The sequence below is a fragment of the Cyclopterus lumpus genome, chromosome 22 (genome assembly GCF_009769545.1).
Source record: "Cyclopterus lumpus isolate fCycLum1 chromosome 22, fCycLum1.pri, whole genome shotgun sequence".
Lineage (NCBI taxonomy): Eukaryota > Metazoa > Chordata > Actinopteri > Perciformes > Cyclopteridae > Cyclopterus > Cyclopterus lumpus.
The window spans coordinates 23,328,737-23,346,996 of record NC_046987.1 but is presented as its reverse complement, the minus strand read 5'-3'; the positions used below and the strand labels follow the sequence as shown (position 1 = coordinate 23,346,996).

Below are 18,260 nucleotides of genomic sequence, written 5' to 3'. Positions count from 1 at the left end.
TAGTGCTGATAAAGGACTCATCTCCGTACTGGTATTATTAGACCTTAGTGCTGATAAAGGACTCATCTCTGTACAGGTCTTGTTAGACCTTAGTGCTGATAAAGGACTCATCTCCGTACTGGTATTATTAGACCTTAGTGCTGATAAAGGACTCATCTCTGTACTGGTCTTGTTAGACCTTAGTGCTGATAAAGGACTCATCTCTGTACTGGTCTTGTTAGACCTTAGTGCTGATAAAGGACTCATCTCCGTACTGGTCTTGTTAGACCTTAGTGCTGATAAAGGACTCATCTCCGTACTGGTATTATTAGACCTTAGTGCTGCGTTCGACACCATTGATCATGACATCCTATTACAGAGACTGGATCAGTCGATTGGCATTTCAGGTACCGCACTAAGTTGGTTTAAATCCTATTTATCAGATCGATCTCAGTTTGTATTTGTAAACGATGAAGCCTCAATGACCACCAACGTTAATCACGGAGTTCCACAAGGTTCTGTGCTTGGACCAATTTTATTTACCTTATATATGCTTCCTTTGGGCAATATTATCAGGAAACACTGCATAAACTTTCATTGCTATGCAGACGATACTCAATTATATCTATGGATCAAACCAGAGGAGACCAACCAGCTCGCTAAAATTCAAGAATGTCTTAAAGACATAAAAACATGGATGACCTGCAACTTCCTGATGTTAAACTCAGACAAAACTGAAGTTATTTTACTGGCCCTGAACACCTCAGAGATCAATTATCTGGTGATGTGGTTTCTGTAGATGGCATTGCCCTGGCATCCAACACCACTGTAAAGAATCTCTAGTTATCTTTGACCCAGACTTGTCCTTTAACTCCACGTTAATCAAATCTCAAGGATTGCATTTTATCATCTACGTAACATTTTAAAAATCAGGCACAATAATAACAAGAATAGACTTAAGACTTTCCTCTTTAATAGTGCTTATAGTTAGGGCTGAATCAGGTTTGCCCTGGTCGAGCCCCTTGATATGCTGCTATAGGCTTATAGGCTGCTGGGGGATGTTTTAGGATACACTGAGCACCTCTCTCCTCTTCTCTCTCTCCTTATGGATGAATTTACATCTCTCCATTGCACCTTATTAACTCTGCTTCCTCCCCGGAGTCGTTGTGACTTCACGTCTCATAGGGTCCATTGGACCTGGAGGTGTCTGATGCTGGTGAGCCGGCCTCCCATTGGCCCTGCTGATGCCCCGCCCCCCCTCCTCTCTACCTCCTTCTGTTTCATGGATTGGAGTTCCATTCATACATTGTCATATTCATGTAATGTGTTTATGTAACTCTGTAACTCTGTTCATCTGGTCACATGACATCTATTCATCTGTCCATCCGGGGAGAGGGATCCTCCTCTGTTGCTCTCCTGAAGGTTTCTTCACTTTTTTCCCTGTCAAAGGTTATTTTTGGGGAGTTTTTCCTGATCCGATGTGAGGTCAAAGGTCAGGGATGTTGTATGTGTACAGATTGTAAAGCCCTCTGAGGGGAGTTTGTGATTTGTGATATTGGGCTATACAAAATAAACTGAATTGAATATATATATATATATATATGTGTATATATATATATATGTAAATACATATTATATATATATATGTAATATAATAAGATCTATAATAAAACTTCCTGTATTATTAAATGGATACACATTACAAGTCAGTACCCGAGCGACCAGAAACCACACTCTGTTGTCTTCACTCAGGCTTTTATTGTAGAGGGTGAAAGCCGAGGTGCGTGTGTGGTGGTGGCTTTTATTGTGGAGGGTGTAACCGGAAGTGTTACCGTGAGAGAAAGCGCAGGCGCATCGAACTGAAAGCTGTTCACGGGACCCTCACGTTGAGTTACAATGAGCTCCATCGGTACCGGGGTGAGTGTCTCTGGGACCGGGGCCCGGTGACTGGACCCGGTTAACCGCCTAGAACCCGCCTTTATCCCGGAAACACCCGGTATTACTTGTAACGAGCAGGCTAACGCGCTAACTAGCGCGTTAGCCTGCTGAGTCACAGCTAAAAGCTAGCTAGAGCTAAAGCTATCTGGAGCTAAAGAGACATTACAAGTTAAAATTCAATGTAACTTGAGTTGGTTGAGTATAACTAACACCGTGTAACTAACATGACGTAATCTGTAACGTCATCAGGCGTATTTTTAAGGGAATAATAAGCGTTGACGTGTGAGGAGAGTGCATGCTATCTGTTAGCTCAGGGGTTTAACTGCAGATCCCCGTTCTGAAAACACCACATTCAAGGAGCTCGCTCCTGTTTCAGGTTTCCGGGTCACTTCGAGTCCACGTCCCGGAACTAACCCGGGTCGTGGACCCGAACCCAAAGAAACGGGATCAGTTTGATAATTATTGTGAGCTGTAAATGAATGTTATTCAGGTATTTCAAATGTATCAAACGTCACGAAAGCCATTGTTGTCTTTCCACCTGCAGTATGACCTGTCGGCCTCCACCTTCTCCCCGGACGGCCGGGTGTTCCAGGTGGAGTACGCCATGAAGGCGGTGGAGAACAGCAGGTGAGATATCCGGAAGCTGCTTCCTCCAGAGTCACCTGAACACATCACTCACTGTGTGTGTGTGTGTGTGTGTGTGTGTGTGTGTGTGTGTGTGTGTGTGTGCGCGTGTGTGTGTGCGTGTGTGTGTGCGTGTGTGTGTGTGTGTAGCACGGCTATAGCCATCCGCTGTAGAGATGGTGTTGTCTTCGGGGTGGAGAAGCTCGTTCTGTCCAAACTCTACGAGCAAGGCTCCAACAAACGCATCTTCAACATTGACAGACACGTTGGCATGGTAACCACACACACGCACTGTATGGACATGACACCTGTCTAGTGCTTCTATCTCTGACTCCTCCCCCTAACCTCCAGGCAGTAGCGGGGCTGCTGGCCGACGCCCGCTCTCTGTCGGAGGTAGCGAGAGACGAAGCCTCCAGCTTCAGGTCCAGTTACGGACACGACATCCCACTGAAGGTGAGTCTTGTGAGGATATGTGCAGGGCGTAATGCTAAGCTAAGCTGGCAATGATGCTAAGCTAACGTTTCCTGTTGCGCAGCACCTGTCGGACCGAGTGGCCATGTACGTGCACGCCTACACGCTCTACAGCGCCGTGAGGCCCTTCGGCTGCAGGTGAGTCTGACTGAGCGCGGTGCATTCAGGGACACATTGATGATGATGGTGGTGATGGCGACTGGCTCAGTGGTTATCAGGTCCGTCGTTCAATCAGTGGAGCGGCGGTTCGATTCCCGGCTCCGTTAGCCCATGTCGATGTGTCTTCTGTGTTGTACAAATGAAATGTAATCATAACGACGTCTCTCCAGCTTCATCCTCGGCTCGTATGACAAAGACGACGGTCCTCAGCTCTACATGGTCGACCCGTCAGGCATCTCCCATGTGAGTCAGTACACACACACACACACACACACACACACACACACACACACACACACACACACACACACACACACACACACACACACACACACACACACACACACACACACACACACACACACACACACACACACACACACACACACACACACACACACACACACACACACACACACACACACACACACACACCAGGTCCAGTAACAGGACTGTGTTTCAGGGCTACTGGGGTTGTGCCATCGGGAAAGCTAAACAAGCCGCCAAGACGGAGATCGAAAAACTGCAGGTGAGTTTTTGTGACCCTGATTAGATCTGATCTGTGGGTCGGTCCACTGATCCATCCATTGGAATCCCATATTGATCGAGATGTCTTCTGTCCCAGATGAAGGACATGTCCTGCAGGGAGCTCGTCAAAGAAGTGGCCAAAATGTGAGTACTCTGCTGTGTACTAGTACTCTGCTGTGTACTAGTACTAGTACTCTGCTGTGCACTAGTACTCTGCTGTGTATTAGTACTCTGCTGTGCACTAGTACTAGTACTCTGCTGTGTACTAGTACTAGTACTCTGCTGTGTACTAGTACTCTGCTGTGTACTAGTACTCTGCTGTGTACTAGTACTCTGCTGTGTACTAGTACTAGTACTCTGCTGTGTACTAGTACTCTGCTGTGTACTAGTACTAGTACTCTGCTGTGCACTAGTACTCTGCTGTGTACTAGTACTCTGCTGTGCACTAGTACTAGTACTCTGCTGTGTACTAGTACTAGTACTCTGCTGTGTACTAGTACTCTGCTGTGCACTAGTACTCTGCTGTGTACTAGTACTCTGCTGTGTACTAGTACTCTGCTGTGTACTAGTACTCTGCTGTGTACTAGTACTCTCCAGGTAACGGTGTGTCTCTGCCCTCAGAATCTACATCGTCCACGACGAGGTGAAGGACAAGGCCTTCGAGTTGGAGCTCAGCTGGGTGGGAGAAGGTACCTGTCCACCAATCAGGGCTCTGCTGGAGCCACTTCCTGTTTACTGATCAATACAGGAGCCACTTCCTGTTTACTAATCAATACAGGAGCCACTTCCTGTTTACTGATCAATACAGGAGCCACTTCCTGTTTACTAATCAATACAGGAGCCACTTCCTGTTTACTGATCAATACAGGAGCCACTTCCTGTTTACTAATCAATACAGGAGCCACTTCCTGTTTACTAATCAATACAGGAGCCACTTCCTGTTTACTGATCAATACAGGAGCCACTTCCTGTTGATAATTTCCTGTTGATAATCAATACAGGAGTCACTTCCTGTTTACTGATCAATACCATCAGACTGAAAGTCAGACAGGAACTGAACTCCTGTGATGTCACTTCTGTTTGACCAACCTGTCTGTCTCTCTCTCCTCACCCGTCTGTCTCTCTCTCCTCACCCGTCTGTCTGTCTCCTCACCCGTCTGTCTGTCTCCTCACCCGTCTGTCTCTCTCTCCTCACCCGTCTGTCTCTCTCTCCTCACCCGTCTGTCTCTCTCTCCTCACCCGTCTGTCTCTCTCTCCTCACCCGTCTGTCTCTCTCCTCACCCGTCTGTCTCTCTCCTCAGTGACAAACGGACGACACGAACTGATTCCTAAAGACGTGAGAGAAGAAGCTGAGAAGTATGCAAAGGTAAGACACACACTACACACACTACACACACTACACACGATACACACACTACACACACTACACACACTACACACGATACACACACTACACACGATACACACACTACACACGATACACACACTACACACACTACACACGATACACACACTACACACGATACACACACTACACACGATACACACACTACACACGATACACACACTACACACGATACACACACTACACACGATACACACACTACACACGATACACACACTACACACGATACACACACTACACACGATACACACACTACACACGATACACACACTACACACGATACACACACTACACACGATACACACACTACACACGATACACACACTACACACGATACACACACTACACACGATACACACACTACACACACTACACACACTACACACACTACACACGATACACACACTACACACGATACACACACTACACACGATACACACACTACACACACTACACACGATACACACACTACACACGATACACACACTACACACGATACACACACTACACACGATACACACACTACACACGATACACACACTACACACACTACACACACTACACACGATACACACACTACACACGATACACACACTACACACGATACACACACTACACACACTACACACGATACACACACTACACACGATACACACACTACACACGATACACACACTACACACGATACACACACTACACACGATACACACACTACACACACTACACACACTACACACGATACACACACTACACACGATACACACACTACACACGATACACACGATACACACACTACACACACTACACACACTACACACACTACACACGATACACACACTACACACACTACACACGCTACACACGATACACACACTACACACGATACACACGATACACACACTACACACGATACACACGATACACACACTACACACGATACACACACTACACACACTACACACGATACACACGATACACACACTACACACGATACACACGATACACACACTACACACACTACACACACGATACACACACTACACACACTACACACGATACACACACTACACACGATACACACACTACACACACTACACACACTACACACACTACACACTGTACACACACTACACACTGTACACACTCAACACACTGTACACACACTACACACAATACACACACTACACACACTACACACTCAACACACTGTACACACACTACACACTGTACACACTCAACACACTGTACACACACTACACACAGTACACACAGTACACACAGTACACACTGTACACACTCAACACACTGTACACACACTACACACTGTACACACTCAACACACTGTACACACACTACACACTGTACACACACTACACACACTACACACTGTACACACTCAACACACTCAACACACTGTACACACACTACACACTACACACTGTACACACTCAACACACTGTACACACACTACACACTACACACTGTACACACTCAACACACTGTACACACACTACACACACTACACACAGTACACACTGTACACACTCAACACACTGTACACACTACACACTGTACACACCCTACACACGATACACACACTACACACGATACACACACTACACACGATACACACACTACACACTCAACACACTGTACACACACTACACACTGTACAAACTCAACACACTGTACACACACTACACACAGTACACACAGTACACACTGTACACACTCAACACACTGTACACACACTACACACTGTACACACTCAACACACTGTACACACACTACACACACTACACACAGTACACACTGTACACACTCAACACACTGTACACACACTACACACTGTACACACTGTACACACAGCCTCAGTCAGCTGATGTTGTTGTTGTTTCAGGACTCTCTGGAGGAGGAGGATGACTCTGATGAAGACAACATGTAAACTCTTGTTTGTTTGTTTTATAGTTCTTGAACTTCATGTTTGTTGTTTTTGTTTTGATGAATTTCAACTTTGAAAATAAAAAAAATCAAGAAACTTTGTTTCTGTCTTCAGTCAACTGAGTACCTCACTGTAGTACAAGTACCTCACTGTAGTACAAGTACCTCACTAGTACAAGTACCTCACTAGTACAAGTACCTCACTGTAGTACAAGTACTGTAGTACAAGTACCTCACTGTAGTACAAGTACCTCACTGTAGTACAAGTACCTCACTGTAGTACAAGTACCTCACTAGTACAAGTACCTCACTGTAGTACAAGTACTGTAGTACAAGTACCTCACTGTAGTACAAGTACCTCACTGTAGTACAAGTACCTCACTAGTACAAGTACCTCACTGTAGTACAAGTACTGTAGTACAAGTACCTCACTGTAGTACAAGTACCTCACTGTAGTACAAGTACTGTAGTACAAGTACCTCACTGTAGTACAAGTACTGTAGTACAAGTACTGTAGTACAAGTACCTCACTGTAGTACAAGTACCTCACTAGTACAAGTACCTCACTAGTACAAGTACCTCACTGTAGTACAAGTACCTCACTGTAGTACAAGTACCTCACTGTAGTACAAGTACTGTAGTACAAGTACCTCACTGTAGTACAAGTACCTCACTAGTACAAGTACCTCACTGTAGTACAAGTACCTCACTGTAGTACAAGTACCTCACTGTAGTACAAGTACTGTAGTACAAGTACTGTAGTACAAGTACCTCACTGTAGTACAAGTACCTCACTGTAGTACAAGTACCTCACTGTAGTACAAGTACTGTAGTACAAGTACCTCACTGTAGTACAAGTACCTCACTAGTACAAGTACCTCACTGTAGTACAAGTACCTCACTGTAGTACAAGTACCTCACTGTAGTACAAGTACTGTAGTACAAGTACTGTAGTACAAGTACCTCACTGTAGTACAAGTACCTCACTGTAGTACAAGTACCTCACTGTAGTACAAGTACTGTCGTACAATGCTCTGTACACTGTACTACTGTACTTGTCCTTCAGGGCAGCACACTTGACCCCAAAGTGCTCCCTAGCTGTGTGATGGGGTCGCCCACGTCTCTTAATCGCATCCTTGTTTCATTCACTTGCCTCCTAGTCCCTCCCACAAGGGATTCATGGAGACGCTGTTCTGATCACATCTCAGAGGTACATGTTGTACTTTCTACTACATCTCAGAGGTACATTATACGTAACATTTCAAAAATCAGACACATCTTGTCCCAAAAAGATGCAGAAAAGCTGGTTCACGCGTTTGTTACTTCCAGACTAGATTACTGCAACTCCTTATTATCAGGCTGCTCTAATAAGTCTCTTAAATCCCTCCAGTTGATCCAGAATGCTGCAGCTCGTGTACTCACAAAAACTAAGAAAAGGATCACATGACTCCTGTATTAGCTGCTCTGCACTGGCTCCCTGTAAAATCAAGAATCACATTTAAAATTCTTCTCCTCACCTACAAAGCCTTGATTGGTGATGCACCATCATATCTTAAGGAGCTTGTAGTACCATATTGCCCCACTAGAGAGCTGCGCTCACTAAATGCGGGGCTACTTGTGGTTCCTAGAGTCCTAAAAAGTAGGATGGGAGCCAGAGCCTTCAGTTATCAAGCTCCTCTTTTATGGAACCAGCTTCCACTTTCAGTCCTGGAGGCAGACACAGTCACCTCATTCAAGAATAGACTTAAGACTTTCCTCTTTAATAGTGCTTATAGTTAGGGCTGAATCAGGTTTGCCCTGGTCCAGCCCCTTGATATGCTGCTATAGGCTGCTGGGGGATGTTTTAGGATACACTGAGCACCTATCTCCTCTTCTCTCTCTCCTTATGGATGAATTTACATCTCTCCATTGCACCTTATTAACTCTACTTCCTCCCCGGAGTCGTTGTGACTTCACGTCTCATAGGGTCCATTGGACCTGGAGGTGTCTGATGCTGGTGAGCCGGCCTCCCATTGGCCCTGCTGATGCCCCGCCCCCCCTCCTCTCTACCTCCTTCTGTTTCATGGATTGGAGTTCCATTCATACATTGTCATATTCATGTAATGTGTTTATGTAACTCTGTAACTCTGTTCATCTGGTCACATGACATCTATTCATCTGTCCATCCGGGGAGAGGGATCCTCCTCTGTTGCTCTCCTGAAGGTTCTTACCTTTTTTTTTTTTACTACATCTCAAAGGTATATATTGTACTACACCTCAGAAGTACATGTGTGATGAACTGAAGGATAAAGTGTTGATAAAACCCTCCTACAAACTCTTTAGAACATGTTTTGTTCTCTGTAGAGATTCTAGGATGATCTGATCTTATAGAATCATAGAATAAGATGTAAAGGAGTGAACATAGAACACATTAATGCAGGAATATTCATCCAGAAACTAAAGTAAGTTATCAAAACACCTGATTACAACGAGCTGTTCACTGAACAGCCGTGAGCATTAATGATGATTAATATTGATAATACTGATTGATCGTCTGAGAGATGTTAGTCTCGTGTGAGGCTTCGCTGCCACTCTTCTGGTTACCTAGGTTACGTAACCCGCCGCTGAGCCCGCCCCCTCCGGCTCTTCCTAACCACTGACTGACCCCCCAATAAAACCACATCGATGGCTTCAGCTGGTCTCACTGGTCGTGGTGCAGTAGAAACCACAGATGAGCTGGTTCAGTACTTGATCCGCATCGTGGACCTCCATTAAAGAAACGGTGTCTTTAAGGGTTCCAGCTCTCGACGAGGACCCACATGGGGGCTTCAGGGGCCCAGGAGGTCCTCCTCTCACCTGTCAGGCTTCATGTTTCCGGTTCCTCGGCCATGTCTCGGTCATTAACAGCAGGCAGACCGGAGTTCTCTTTAATGGACGCGTTATGAGCACAAGTATTATGGGATGTACTTGTGTGGTGTACATGTGTTCCACGTTCATAATCGAGGGCTGAACGGGGTTTGTGAACGTCGTTTGGTGCCTCGAGCTTCAGCACGTATCGGGGCGGGGCTTCCGGCCGTGTCCGTAGCGACGAGGACCCCGCTCAGCCAATAGCGACGTGTCGTTTCTGGACACAAAACGCGCTCAGCCAATCACGACCTTCAATGTCCGCTTTTTTCTTTTGAACTCGCTTCCGATTGGACGGCTGTCGAGCGGATGCCGTCATTTCCCTCGTGGCGCCTCGTTCGTATCAACTAATGGCGACGTCAGGAGAGGCACATCCTATCAGAAACGAGGGATCGCTCGACCAATCAGATTGGTCTGCTGCGGCCACCGCCGTCCGCGCAGCCAATCGCGTGTCGGGAAACAGAGCTCCGGACTCAACAGCTTGTTGTTCGTGTCTCGAGAGGAGAAGCGGCGAGAAGGTGAGTATCAGAACCTTCTGCTCGGACCAGAACTAGCGCGAGGACCGGGCAGAACCCCCGGAGCGTCGGGGCCACAACGCCGCGTTCACGCCACCGGACCACCGGGAGGTTACCGGTGAGCCGCGAGCTGAACGGCAGCTTGTTTTTATGTGAAGAAATGTGGACCTCCTGCGCCTTTGTGGAGCCCCTATTAAATAAATAATACCCCGTTGCTGCTCCGTCGAATGTCACCCGGTCCGGTCCGACTCGGTCCGGTCCGGCAGGAACTTAGTTTAACCCAGAAACGCAGCTAATGTCCGGGGAACAGAACCCGACTAGCTCGGGAGCTAAAACGCCGTTAGCTTCGTTTAGCTCCGGAGACACGAGCCGCTCGGTCCCGTTTGGGTTCGGTCCTGGACTCGGTCCTGGACTCGGCCCTGGACTCGGCCCTGGACTCGGCCCTGTCTGTTCCGGGTCTGTACCGGGTCCGTGGCCCCAGCAGCTGGTAGCTAGCAGCCGTTCTGCTTGTGGGGGTGAAGTTAGCAGCTAGCAGAGCTGTGATGGCGACGTGACTCGGAGGAGCCGAGCGGGAAGAGGCTCCTCTCAGTCCGGGTCCCCGTGGCTCCTCTCAGTCCGGGTCCCCGTGGCTCCTCTCAGTCCGGGTCCCCGTGGCTCCTCTCAGTCCGGGTCCCCGTGGCTCCTCTCAGTCCGGGTCCCCGTGGCTCCTCTCAGTCCGGGTCCCCGTGGCTCGCCCCAGTCCGGGTCCCCGTGGCTCGCCCCAGTCCGGGTCCCCGTGGCTCGCCCCAGTCCGGGTCCCCGTGGCTCGCCCCAGTCCGGGTCCCCGTGGCTCCTCTCAGTCCGGGTCCCCGTGGCTCCTCTCAGTCCGGGTCCCCGTGGCTCCTCTCAGTCCGGGTCCCCGTGGCTCCTCTCAGTCCGGGTCCCCGTGGCTCCTCTCAGTCCGGGTCCCCGTGGCTCGCCCCAGTCCGGGTCCCCGTGGCTCGCCCCAGTCCGGGTCCCCGTGGCTCCTCTCAGTCCGGGTCCCCGTGGCTCGCCCCAGTCCGGGTCCCCGTGGCTCGCCCCAGTCCGGGTCCCCGTGGCTCCTCTCAGTCCGGGTCCCCGTGGCTCCTCTCAGTCCGGGTCCCCGTGGCTCGCCCCAGTCCGGGTCCCCGTGGCTTCTCCCAGTCCGGGTCCCCGTGGCTCCTCCCAGTCCGGGACCACGGGAACCAGGTCCAGAGGAAGTAAACGTGTCCGAATCCTGTGGGGGGGTCTGTCGTTAATCACAAGTCCTGTTTGTCTTTCAGAGATCCAGAACCTTCTGAGCTGGACTCCCTCAAGTAGCCGGCGAGATGAAGGTGAGACCTCTAAACTGGTTTCTGATGGTCCTCTACTGGTTTCGATGCAGTTCAGACTGCCCTCTGTACACTCTTATTACTGAATAATAATAATAATAATAATAAAGGTCCCGTGAGCTGTGAACACAATAAGAAGCAGGTCCAGGTTTTACTGGACCTGGTCTCAGACGATGATCAGGTTCTCTGGATCTTTCTAAACGCCAGTCTTCACCCAAACAAAGATGGCAGCTGTCCATGAAACCTGTCCTTTTGTCTGGTTGCCACCTTAGTGTGGGTCTGGGTCCAGGCCAGGTCTGGACCTGGACCCAGACCCGTGAGAATTTGTAACGCAACCGTCTAAAATATACAAATGATGTCAATGAGGGAGAAAGTGTGTGTGTGTGTGTGTGTGTGTGTCCCCGTGTGTGTGTGTGTGTGTGTGTGTGTCCTGATGTGTGTCCGTGTGTGTGTGTCCGTGCGTGCGTGTGTGTGTGTGTCCTGATGTGTGTGTGTGTGTGTGTGTGTCCCAGGCAGCAGACGAGCCTCCCTACCTCACCGTGGGGACGGATGTCAGTGCCAAATACAGAGGAGCCTTCTGCGAGGCCAAGATCAAGACCGTGAAACGCATGGTGAAGGTGAAGGTAAGACCCCCAGGAACCAGGTCCAGCATGGACAGGAAGTCCAGTGTTCCTGCTGTGTGTGATCGGCTCAGCAGTTTGTCTTCAAACCAGATCGTGAACCTAACCAGGAGATTCACTTCCTGTCGCTCAGCTTCCGTAACCAGTGAATAAGCTGACTAAGCCGTGCAAAGGCAACGCACAGACGCGAATGGTTGCCAGGTTCGCCGGGCGTTGTCATGACGTTGTGATGACGTTGTGGTGACGTTGTGATGACGTTGTGGTGACGTTGTGATGGCGTTGTGGTGACGTTGTGGTGACGTTGTGATGACGTTGTGGTGACGTTGTGATGGCGCTGTGGTGACGTTGTGATGACGTTGTGGTGACGTTGTGATGGCGCTGTGGTGACGTTGTGATGACGTTGTGATGGCGTTGTGATGACGCTGTGGTGACGTTGTGATGGCGTTGTGATGGCGCTGTGGTGACGTTGTGATGGCGCTGTGGTGACGTTGTGATGACGTTGTGGTGACGTTGTGATGGCGCTGTGGTGACGTTGTGATGACGTTGTGGTGACGTTGTGATGGCGCTGTGGTGACGTTGTGATGGCGCTGTGGTGACGTTGTGATGACGTTGTGGTGACGTTGTGATGGCGCTGTGGTGACGTTGTGGTGACGTTGTGATGGCGCTGTGGTGACGTTGTGATGACGTTGTGATGGCGTTGTGATGACGCTGTGGTGACGTTGTGATGGCGTTGTGATGGCGCTGTGGTGACGTTGTGATGGCGTTGTGATGACGCTGTGATTGCGTTGTGATGGACGTTGTGGTGACGTTGTGGTGACGTTGTGATTGCGTTGTGATGGACGTTGTGATGGACGTTGTGATGGACGTTGTGATGGACGTTGTCATGACGTTGTGATGGCATTGTGATGGCGCTGTGGTGACGTTGTGATGGCGTTGTGATGGCGCTGTGGTGACGTTGTGATGGCGTTGTGATGACGCTGTGATTGCGTTGTGATGGACGTTGTGATGACGTTGTGGTGACGTTGTGATGGCGCTGTGGTGACGTTGTGATGACGTTGTGGTGACGTTGTGATGACGTTGTGGTGACGTTGTGATGGCGCTGTGGTGACGTTGTGATGACGCTGTGGTGACGTTGTGATGACGTTGTGGTGACGTTGTGATGGCGTTGTGATGGCGCTGTGGTGACGTTGTGATGGCGTTGTGATGACGCTGTGATTGCGTTGTGATGGACGTTGTGGTGACGTTGTGGTGACGTTGTGATTGCGTTGTGATGGACGTTGTGATGGACGTTGTGATGGACGTTGTGATGGACGTTGTCATGACGTTGTGATGGCATTGTGATGGCGCTGTGGTGACGTTGTGATGGCGTTGTGATGGCGCTGTGGTGACGTTGTGATGGCGTTGTGATGACGCTGTGATTGCGTTGTGATGGACGTTGTGATGACGTTGTGGTGACGTTGTGATGGCGCTGTGGTGACGTTGTGATGACGTTGTGGTGACGTTGTGATGACGTTGTGGTGACGTTGTGATGGCGCTGTGGTGACGTTGTGATGACGCTGTGGTGACGTTGTGATGGCGCTGTGGTGACGTTGTGATGACGTTGTGGTGACGTTGTCATGACGTTGTGGTGACGTTGTGATGGCGCTGTGGTGACGTTGTGATGACGCTGTGGTGACGTTGTGATGACGTTGTGATGACGTTGTGATGGACGTTGTGGTGACGTTGTGGTGATGTTGTGATGGACGTTGTGATGGACGTTGTGATGGACGTTGTCATGACGTTGTGATGGCGTTGTGATGGACGTTGTGATGGACGTTGTGGTGACGTTGTGATGGACGTTGTGATGGACGTTGTGATGGCGTTGTCATGACGTTGTGATGGCGTTGTGATGGACGTTGTGATGGACGTTGTGATGGACGTTGTGGTGACGTTGTGATGACGTTGTGATGGACGTTGTGATGACGCTGTGGTGACGTTGTGATGACGTTGTGATGGACGTTGTGATGGACGTTGTGGTGACGTTGTGGTGGACGTTGTGGTGGACGTTGTGGTGGACGTTGTGATGACGCTGTGGTGACGTTGTGATGACGTTGTGATGGACGTTGTGATGACGTTGTGGTGGACGTTGTGATGGACGTTGTGATGGACGTTGTGATGGCGTTGTCATGACGTTGTGATGGCGTTGTGATGGACGTTGTGATGGACGTTGTGATGGACGTTGTGGTGGACGTTGTGATGGACGTTGTGATGGACGTTGTGATGGACGTTGTGGTGACGCTGTGGTGACGTTGTGATGACGTTGTGATTGCGTTGTGATGGACGTTGTGATGGACGTTGTGGTGACGTTGTGGTGGACGTTGTGATGGACGTTGTGATGGACGTTGTCATGACGTTGTCATGACGTTGTGATGGCGTTGTGATGGCGTTGTGATGGCGTTGTCATGACGTTGTGATGGCGTTGTGATGGCGTTGTGATGACGTTGTCATGGCGTTGTGATGGCGTTGTGATGACGTTGTCATGGCGTTGTGATGACGTTGTGATGGCGTTGTCATGATGGCGTTGTGATTCCCCAGAGTTGATATATTTCAACATTGGCAAAACTTCCGCACCTCGCGAGCCAATCAGCATTGAGAAGAATCAGGATCAGTTTCATTGGCCATGTTTGTGTGCACATGGAATTTGACACAAACATTTGTTTATAAATGTGTATATAAATATATATTTATGTTTATGTAGCATTTGTGTTTATAAATATTTATTTATGTAGAAATGTGTAGCTGCATCCTTTGTTGTTTTTATATTAAACGCTTTTTTGATATGTGTTCTATAAATAAGCGTTATTATTATCAACCACACAATAAATGTTTTTAGATTAAACATGAAACTAATAGTCAACAATCGAGTGTGAAGTATTACAACCACACAGAAAATAAGAATGTTCTACTTGTGAGATCATCGTTGAGTCTCGTCCTCTGGTAGTTCTACAGGCCCACATGTCTTCACTCTCCATGTCTGTGCCTTCAGGTGAATCTGAAAGGTGAATGTACGTCCCAGGTGGTGCAGGACGACCAGGTCAAAGGAGCGCTGAGGGTGAGACGTGATGAGTGTCTACTGTTGGACTCTTCAAGGTCAAAGGTGTTGTGAGACTTGAACATCTCTGTCCTCCAGGTGGGCTCCACGGTGGAGGTGAAGACCAACGAGGGTTTGTCCAGCGAGGCCGTCATTAGTAAACTGACGGACGCCAGCCTCTACACTGTGGGTGAGTCTCTGATTGGTCCATTGAGTTCAGAGGGGACGTTTAGTCCTCTGGTGTCTGTCCCAAAGTGTTATCAGTAAGAGACATTGAAGTGCTACTACGGCGTTACCTTCCCTATTCAAGGTATAGTCGAAAAAGACCAACACTAGCTCAGCAGCTAGCTCTGCTAAAGTAAAGACACGTTGGGACATAGGAGGAGACTGAGGACAGGAGGTTAGGAGAGAGGACAGGGGACATAGGAGGAGACTGAGGACAGGAGGTTAGGAGAGAGGACAGGGGACATAGGAGGAGACTGAGGACAGGAGGTTAGGAGAGAGGACAGGGGACATAGGAGAGAGGACAGGAGGTTAGGAGAGAGGACAGGAGGTTAGGAGAGAGGACAGGAGGTTAGGAGAGGGGACAGGAGGTTAGGAGAGGGGACAGGAGGTTAGGAGAGGGGACAGGAGGTTAGGAGAGGGGACAGGAGGTTAGGAGAGGGGACAGGAGGTTAGGAGAGGGGACAGGAGGTTAGGAGAGAGGACAGGAGGTTAGGAGAGGGGACAGGAGGTTAGGAGAGAGGACAGGAGGTTAGGAGAGGGGACAGGAGGTTAGGAGGTTAGGAGAGGGGACAGGAGGTTAGGAGAGAGGACAGGAGGTTAGGAGAGGGGACAGGAGGTTAGGAGAGGGGACAGGAGGTTAGGAGAGAGGACAGGAGGTTAGGAGAGGGGACAGGAGGTTAGGAGGTTAGGAGAGGGGACAGGAGGTTAGGAGAGAGGACAGGAGGTTAGGAGAGGGGACAGGAGGTTAGGAGAGGGGACAGGAGGTTAGGAGAGAGGACAGGAGGTTAGGAGAGGGGACAGGAGGTTAGGAGAGGGGACAGGAGGTTAGGAGAGGGGACAGGAGGTTAGGAGAGGGGACATAGGAGAGAGGTTAGGAGAGAGGACAGGAGGTTAGGAGAGAGGACAGGAGGTTAGGAGAGAGGACAGGAGGTTAGGAGAGGGGACAGGAGGTTAGGAGAGGGGACAGGAGGTTAGGAGAGGGGACAGGAGGTTAGGAGAGGGGACATAGGAGAGAGGACAGGAGGTTAGGAGAGAGGACAGGAGGTTAGGAGAGGGGACAGGAGGTTAGGAGAGGGGACAGGGGACATAGGAGAGAGGACAGGAGGTTAGGAGAGGGGACAGGGGACATAGGAGAGAGGACAGGAGGTTAGGAGAGAGGACAGGAGACTTGAGCAGAGAGAGAGAGAGGGGGAGAGATTTTTTTGAAGTCCGTTTATTTCTCCACACTCATGGAGACACGAAACATCATCATATTAGTTCAGCCTTAACAAAACAACTTACATAAATTAATAAAACCAACTCTTCCAAACAAAGACAAAACAACACAAATGGTTCGGTGCATATACATTTAACAGAAAATAGAGCCCTCTATTTCCGCCCTGACCACGAGAAGCCGACCCTTCACCACCTCAGTGAGGACAAGATGGAGGCCCCCAGTGTTCTCCTGAACAGCTGCTGTGGGAACCGACCCTTCACCACCTCAGTGAGGACAAGATGGAGGCCCCCAGTGTTCTCCTGAACAGCTGCTGTGGGAACCGACCCTTCACCACCTCAGTGAGGACAAGATGGAGGCCCCCAGTGTTCTCCTGAACAGCTGCTGTGGGAACCGACCCTTCACCACCTCAGTGAGGACAAGATGGAGGCCCCCAGTGTTCTCCTGAACAGCTGCTGTGGGAACCGACCCTTCACCACCTCAGTGAGGACAAGATGGAGGCCCCCAGTGTTCTCCTGAACAGCTGCTGTGGGAACCGACCCTTCACCACCTCAGTGAGGACAAGATGGAGGCCCCCAGTGTTCTCCTGAACAGCTGCTGTGGGAACCGACCCTTCACCACCTCAGTGAGGACAAGATGGAGGCCGAGACTGACACACGTACTCATGACCTTTGAGTCCTTTTCTTCACTACTTTCCCCTCCTGTGCACCCCGTAAATACGTAATGTGTTTCTTCAACCTGTAGCGCTTCCTCTCATCCAGTTTGCTCAGCATGCCCACTGACCTGATGAACTTACTGCTGTCCCCAAAGTAATCCCTTACTTTAGCTTGTTAAAGGTTTCATCCAGAAAGGAGTTTATTTCCTCTAGAGAGTAGAGATCAGTGCTCTGGTTTGCACTGAGAGGTGCAGCATCAGACCCAGAGTCAAACTCCATATCACCCCCACAGGACTCCTGGCTGTTAGGGACCCCCTGCTCTGCCCCCCCACGGAGGTCTTTCCCACTGGTGGAAGCCTCTTCCTCATGTTCTCCAAGGCCTGAGAACTGATGCTCTCAGCAGCAGCAGTAACCTGCTGCTCCTCGGCTTGTTCCTGCTGTTCTTCTTGCTCGTTCCGCAGCTGTGCGTCAAGTCAGTTTGGGGTCTTTACTGAGCCGAGCAGTCAGGAGTCCCGTCGGCATCAAACTCGCGTCTTCTGACCTTTTACCCAACACACAGTTTTTCCTCGTTTTCCAAATTGCCAGTTTGGCCCGTCCTGGTACGTTGCTTTACTCCCCAAACGCTCTGAGGGCTTCTGGCAGAGAAGCACAGACCTCCTCCACCACTCTGAGCAGCAGCCTGCTGGACCGGATGTTGACCGTA

General features: G+C 49.5%; 2 protein-coding genes across 2 annotated transcripts in view; both read left to right on the top strand.

Annotated features, from left to right (window-relative positions):
• The first annotated feature begins 1,768 nt into the window (after positions 1–1,768).
• On the top strand, positions 1,769–7,121 carry psma3 (proteasome 20S subunit alpha 3). Its single transcript, XM_034563272.1, has 11 exons — positions 1,769–1,896; positions 2,462–2,544; positions 2,692–2,815; positions 2,893–2,994; positions 3,077–3,150; positions 3,342–3,414; positions 3,635–3,700; positions 3,797–3,843; positions 4,321–4,388; positions 5,001–5,065; positions 7,005–7,121. Exons 1-11 carry the CDS (start codon positions 1,876–1,878, stop codon positions 7,047–7,049), a joined length of 768 nt encoding a protein of 255 aa, XP_034419163.1. The 5' UTR covers positions 1,769–1,875; the 3' UTR covers positions 7,050–7,121.
• A 3,255-nt stretch (positions 7,122–10,376) lies between these two features.
• arid4a (AT rich interactive domain 4A (RBP1-like)) overlaps positions 10,377–18,260 on the top strand; it is a 33,233-nt gene continuing 25,349 nt past the window's right edge. Inside the window, exons 1-5 of the mRNA XM_034563598.1 lie at positions 10,377–10,446; positions 11,727–11,777; positions 12,287–12,397; positions 15,420–15,485; positions 15,564–15,654. Of these exons, the coding sequence (XP_034419489.1) occupies positions 11,772–11,777; positions 12,287–12,397; positions 15,420–15,485; positions 15,564–15,654 (274 nt within the window). The 5' untranslated portion in view covers positions 10,377–10,446; positions 11,727–11,771. The remainder of the gene's footprint in view (positions 10,447–11,726; positions 11,778–12,286; positions 12,398–15,419; positions 15,486–15,563; positions 15,655–18,260) is intronic.